General features: G+C 39.6%; 1 protein-coding gene and 1 non-coding gene across 2 annotated transcripts; one reads left to right on the top strand and one right to left on the bottom strand.

Moving 5' to 3' along the window:
- Window positions 1-1,461: 1,461 nt before the first annotated feature.
- TRNAP-CGG (transfer RNA proline (anticodon CGG)) lies at window positions 1,462-1,533 on the top strand. Its single transcript has one exon. It is a non-coding gene; the product is annotated as a tRNA-Pro (tRNA).
- A 792-nt stretch (window positions 1,534-2,325) lies between these two features.
- Window positions 2,326-4,530, bottom strand: LOC113701712 (uncharacterized). The gene has a single exon (XM_027222470.2). It carries the CDS (start codon window positions 4,319-4,321, stop codon window positions 2,447-2,449), a length of 1,875 nt encoding a protein of 624 aa, XP_027078271.1. The 5' UTR covers window positions 4,322-4,530; the 3' UTR covers window positions 2,326-2,446.
- Between the last annotated feature and the right edge of the window lie 1,512 nt (window positions 4,531-6,042).

The raw sequence follows: 6,042 nt of genomic DNA, 5'->3' as shown, positions 1-6,042 counted from the left end.
TATGCAAAAAGATGTAAAGAGAGAGAGAGAGAATACAATTTTGTCCGTTAAAGTTGGAAATTTTTTCCCAACCCATCTTTGACTCAAAACCAGTAGGAAAGCATAAAAAAAAAAAATTGATTGGTAGCACAACTCATTCAAGAAAAGTAATCCTCCAAACAAAAAAGAAAAGAAAAGAAAAGTTATTAGCTCGTCACAAGTAAGGTAACGGATATCCTGAATAAACTAGTCTTAATTCAAAAGCTTGAATTTTATTCTCTCCCTTTTTTTTTTTTTTGGTGAGAAAGGAAAAGGAGGTTGAAAAACTTTTAATGATTTTAATTTTTATTTCAGTTGCGAGTTTGGAGTGAATTAGAGAAAATAATTAGGTAGTGAAAAAGTGGGCTTGATGGGCCGGTGGTGTTTGTCGTTGATTGTGGAGAATAAACTAAGTGGGCTAAGATAGAAGAAGAGGACGCTGCCGCTGCTGCTTTATCCGGTACGTAGTCACATGCAAAGCGGCTTTTTTTGGTTTTTGCTCTTCAGTCTTCACATGCAAAGCGTTGAATTGCATGCTGACTCCCATGCTTTACTCTATCTTCTCCCTTTCACGCAATTGGTGCAAAAACTTTTGTCAAAAATAAAATAAAATTTGTCAACCATCTTGATTCATGCATTGATAGCCGGAAAGATTACTACAAAATTCCCAAACACAGACAAATGGATTCAAGCGTTTATAAGAGGTCAACATTTGAGACGGTTGTCAATTTAATTGTGTAGGCCTCACATTAATGGGATATTTGCTTGCCGGAGATAATAGAAAAAAAAAGGATTTTTTTTTTGTTTGTTCATCATCAGTCTGTGTTGATTGCACTTGAATTTTGCATATGAAGGAGGGACGAACTACAAAGTGCTTGACTCCCCCCCCCCCCCCCCCCCCCCCAAAACCAATGATCCAGATCCAATCATGTGACATGGTACAGGAATGAATTTGTGAAAATGCACAAAAGTTCCTATTCCAACCATTACAAGTTTTAGTACTTTTGTTTTACTGGTTAAAGCATAATTGTGGGCAGGGCACTTCCTCGATAGAGTTGGGTTTTGGGAATTTGAACCATATGCTTTCAAAAAAGTCATTCAATCAAGGCTTGGTTTTGCGGCGAAACCAACCCGCGAAACCAAGGAAATTGATTAAGATTTGAGGTCTCGGTTCGTTTTCCTTGGTTAGGTTTTGAAGTTAATGATCAGAGAGACGACTCTATGAAAAGAATTTTAATTCCGTGAGAATTTATAAGGCTTAGATAGAAATTATGGTAGCTTTGGAAAGAGCTGATAAAAGGTTCATGGCTCTGCCTTCTCAATTCTCGTTGTTCCAACAATCAGTACAATATTTTCGTACTTTAAGAGTCTTTTACTCGAGGGAAAAACCGACTTTTCATGTGACGAATTTCACATTGATATTTTTTACTTAAGAATCAGGTCGGGTGTTTGGTCTAGTGGTATGATTCTCGCTTCGGGTGCGAGAGGTCGCGAGTTCGATTCTCGCAACACCCCTACCATCCTTTTCTTTTTCCCAAAGGAAACCACCGCAGAACCCTTTCACTGTTCAACAAAAGCACTTCTTAGCATATTAAGTGTAATTGCTGTGTCATACTTTTTTGGAGTAGAACGAGTTAATTTGTAGAAGAATAACTTGACAACATCCGTGACCTTCATAATGTAATAGACGCTTTAGAGGTTGTTCAACATCCGTGATTGAAGTCAAGGACATTCAGGAAAGTTACTGACATTATATAAAAGTTTATATCAATTTTCGCCTGGTGATTTTGATACAATTTTTGCCTGGTGATGTTTCCACTTTAATTTGATAGTGAAGCTTCTCTTTGTTTGTCCAACCGCAGAAGTGGAATAATGGCATTTTCTCTTGATAGTAAATCGAAACAAGACCAGGACATTCAGGAAAGTTACTGACATTATATAAAAGTTTAGCAGCATTCAAGGATAATGATGCAGCTCTTTAAAAGAAAGAGGAACTACCAAAAGGAAAAGGCTAAAAAGGCACCGGAAAAAGGGACCTTTGTCTGACAATCACTGGCTTTTTACCCAGAAAATACAATATGAAAACTGCTTCTTCATTCGTAAACTATTCCTATGATTTGTCATTTTCTTAGTATCCATCACGCACACTATTATTTTAGGCTCAGCACAAGAGTTCCTACTACAAGTTAGTAGTTTTTTTTTTTTTTTGGGGAAATACACTGCAAGTTAGTAGTAGTTGGTACCCCAGCTTAGAAACTGGCCTAAGGTAAGAAATTTTTTTAGCTATGATGGAAAAATAAGTTGCCCTTTTCTCATCAAGTATGCTGCCTTCGAAACGTACACTGGTTTCCAATGAATTATATAGTAGTGTATAAATTTAAAAAACCACAAAATGTAACAGTAAGGATGATCTCTGAGAGATGCATAATTAGGAGTGCTTGCAAGGAGGTAGTGGAGCTCCACACAAGCCAGGATTGCCTAAAAATGCAGTCTTTGGGATGGTGGCGTTGTGAGCAGGAATTCTTCCACTTAGCTTGTTCCCAGCGACGTCAAAATCTTGGAGCGATTTTAGATTCAGAACTTCTTCCGGGATTTCACCACTCAAATAGTTATGCGATAGCAGTAAAGTCATCAGTCCACTTAATTTTCCTAGTGACTTCGGTATGGACCCTTCTAGTCGATTGTGCGACAGAATTAGGATAACAAGGGAAGCTAATGACGGTTCGCCTCCAATGGCCTCCTCCATGGAACCACCAAATAGATTGTAGGAAAGATCAATGGAGTTATAGCGCCCAAGTGGATCTTGGAAATGTTTCGACAAAATGGTTTTCAGCCCTCCCGAGAATTTGTTGGAGTGAAGATCAAGATCCATCAGAAGGGAGAGATTCTTGAATTCCTCCGGAATTGAAGAGTGGAATGCATTCTTCGATAAATTCAGATAGGAGAGGTTTGTCATGTTTCCTATCCAATTGGGCAATTTTCCTGTCAGTGCATTGTCTGATAAATCCAGAGTTGACAGTGATGATGAAGCCAACCATTGTGGAAGCTGTCCTTGGAGACCTGTTTTAGCCAACAAGAGGCGAAATACCTTTAATTCTTGGAACCAATTGGGTATGCTCACTAGTCCAAGAGGATTAAATGACAGGTCCAACGACTGTAATCTCTGCAATTGAGCTACCTGTGGAGGGATCGGACCACTGAGTTGGTTTCGTGACAAATCTAGCGTCTGTAAGTTTCGCAGATTGCCAAAACTTGATGGGATCTTTCCTGTGAAGATGTTATTGGAGAAGAATATATCTGTAAGACCAGCAAGATGTCCTATGGTTGCAGGTAGTTTCCCAGTAAGCCTGTTGTTCTCAAAGATCAGTCGTTGAATATTCCGAAGATTGCCAATTGATGCTGGGATGCTGCCAGTTAACGTGTTGTCTGATAAACGGCAAAACTGTAATGAATAGAGTCCAGAGATAGAAGGAGGTATGCTTCCACTAAGCTGATTATGATTTGCATATAACAGCACTAAATTGGAGAGGCCACCAATTGATTCTGGTATCTTTCCAGTCAATTGGTTATACGAAAAATCAACATACTCTAGATCCTTGAGATTTCCAAGACTTTCTGGAATACTACCAGAGAAGCTGTTTTGGAAAATGTCAAGCTTAGTTAGTGAAACTAACTTGCCAATAGAAGACGGTATTGGACCGGACAGTCTATTTCCTGAAAGCCCAAGTTCTGAAAGCAATGTTAAAGATTCAAAGATAGGTGAAGGTACAGTACCAGATAGCTGATTGTCGCTGAGATATAGCTTCTTCAGCTTGTATAGATATCGCAATGCAACAGGTATGGATCCCGTAATCTTGTTTGAATCGAGAAAAAGAAGAGTTAGGCGCGATAACTTGCCAAATTCGGGAGGAATGTGACCCTGCAAATCCTTGAGGTTGCTGAGGTCGAGCAATTGAAGATAGGAGATGTTGGCAAGCAAAGGAGATAAAGTTCCAGACATGGATGTATCGAGTATGAAGTCATCACCAGTAAGGCCAGATCGAGAGACGTTCACTACTCTGCCAGAGGTGTCACAAGCGATACCCTGCCAGCTTTTACAGCAATCTGTTGTTGGAGTCCATGTATGGAGCAATTTTGAGGGGTCTGATGTGATCTTGTTCTTGAAGTCTAGCAGCGCTGCCTTGTCCGCTGGATGACAAGCATCAGATGCTAAGAATGAGGCAGAGAAGAGGAAGAAACTGAACATTAGCAGAAGTGCCCTTCTTTGGCACCAGGTGCATATATGATTCAGCACCTTTGTCATTGTGAATTCTGAGTAATATGCAAATGAGCTTTTTGGCTGAAGCTGCACACTGTTAAATGGTAGTGTGCGGAATTAATTCAACCTTTGGGAGTGATTGGTCTTAGATAGCTTACAAGACGTTCTGCTTGCAATTATGAAGCGTACAGATTCGGTAAAATATAATTAAACATGCTTGCCTAGTATTTTTTTTTTTTTTTTTAAGTTCTATTTATATTTGGAAAGAGATTGGAGTCAGAAATGTTTCTTGACTTTGTCTTCTCTCAAGTCTTAATTGATTATGCAAATGGAGGGGATAATGACCAAGACCGAAGCTCTGGAGCAAGTGATCCATTTCCAACTTTTTCACGAGTGGTTAATGATTCTCCCGAGGCCTAAATGCCTGCGCAGCTGTCCTCGGAGCTGTTGACCCGAGGGAAATGGAAAAAGATTAGCTGCCGATTGCAAGACTTGGCCAGTCACCATTATTTAAGAGGGTATGCTTTCGCTCGTGATGCTTCTTCATTCTGAGTTTAAGAAAAATGTTGGGAGCAGCAGCCTAAGACTGATCATTCCGCCAGTTAGCTGTATCGTGATTCTCCCAACCGCCAAAGCGGATAAAAGTTGACTGCGGGTCGAAGTTGGGCATGAGCTCCTCCATCCTAGTGGCAGTGGAGGTTAAACAATAAAGTTGAAATCATGAAGAGAATTTGCACCATTAAGCATTTTATCCTCCCTTTCTAGCGGGGGTGAAGGTTTTTGAAGCATATGATTTGCAGACAGTGGAAAATGACAGGGACAGCTGATAAAACAAATACATAAAGTTCCAAGCACCATTAGAGTTGAGGATACGTGGCTAGACCCAAAGAAACAAGTTGGGAAGTATCAGACTCGATGGTTCAAAGTCACCATCATCCATCAAGAATTACAAACCAGAGAACAAAATGCTCCATAATTTGTTACTACTTCAGAGTGGATGCTGTCTGCCAGTTTCAATGGCCAAAAAGCACAAACAATAATATAATGTGTCTGATCCAAAGAAGCGTCAAATAAGTTGTACTATTGAAGGTGGAAGGAACTTTCTTGAATAGCAAGCGAGGACTATATGGAACAGAAAGAAAGTGTTATCCTCATTTTACCAGAACATTAGGATTTAGTCCAGGTTGACATCTACACTTCCTACCTCAAGGCTAAAGTTAAGAGATCCATAAATTTCCTACTGATGATGCGGCTACTTAAAAATTATTAACATCATCAGGGGATAAATTTTGCTTTTTTCCATGCTCTCAAAATCTTGAAAACATTTATAGTAATACAATTCACGGGCTTCTAGTGCAGAAGGTAAAACCACATCCCAAATCTTCCCCATCCACACGGGAACTCCAACACACCGAAAGAGGGAAAACCATGGAAAAATGATACAAATTTCAGCCAATAATAATCACCAGAATACCATCCTAGATCATAAGCTCTGTATCATTTCTTTGCCTTAGGAAATGCTGACTCCTGGAGGCCAGGAAGCTAGTTAGACTAGCATTTCCTTTCGTATCTCTCACAACTCTCAAACAAAAAGAGATCATTTCTTCTACTCTCTCTCTTAAACTCTGGAACAACATACATAATATTGAATGAAATTCGTGTCCATCATATCTTCTCTTTTCTGTACTAAATTCCCTAGTGGGTCTTAGCCTCGGGCATAAACAAACTGCACAAATGCATTCCTGAGGATAAGAAAATAGCAGGTC

The sequence above is a fragment of the Coffea arabica genome, chromosome 7e, assembly GCF_036785885.1.
Source record: "Coffea arabica cultivar ET-39 chromosome 7e, Coffea Arabica ET-39 HiFi, whole genome shotgun sequence".
NCBI lineage: Eukaryota > Viridiplantae > Streptophyta > Magnoliopsida > Gentianales > Rubiaceae > Coffea > Coffea arabica.
This window is presented reverse-complemented; position numbering and strand designations above follow the sequence as displayed.

Bases quoted from the DNA above. Each gene is read 5' to 3' on its own strand.
- LOC113701712 (XM_027222470.2), bottom strand. From the start codon at position 4,321: ATGACAAAGGTGCTGAATCATATATGCACCTGGTGCCAAAGAAGGGCA.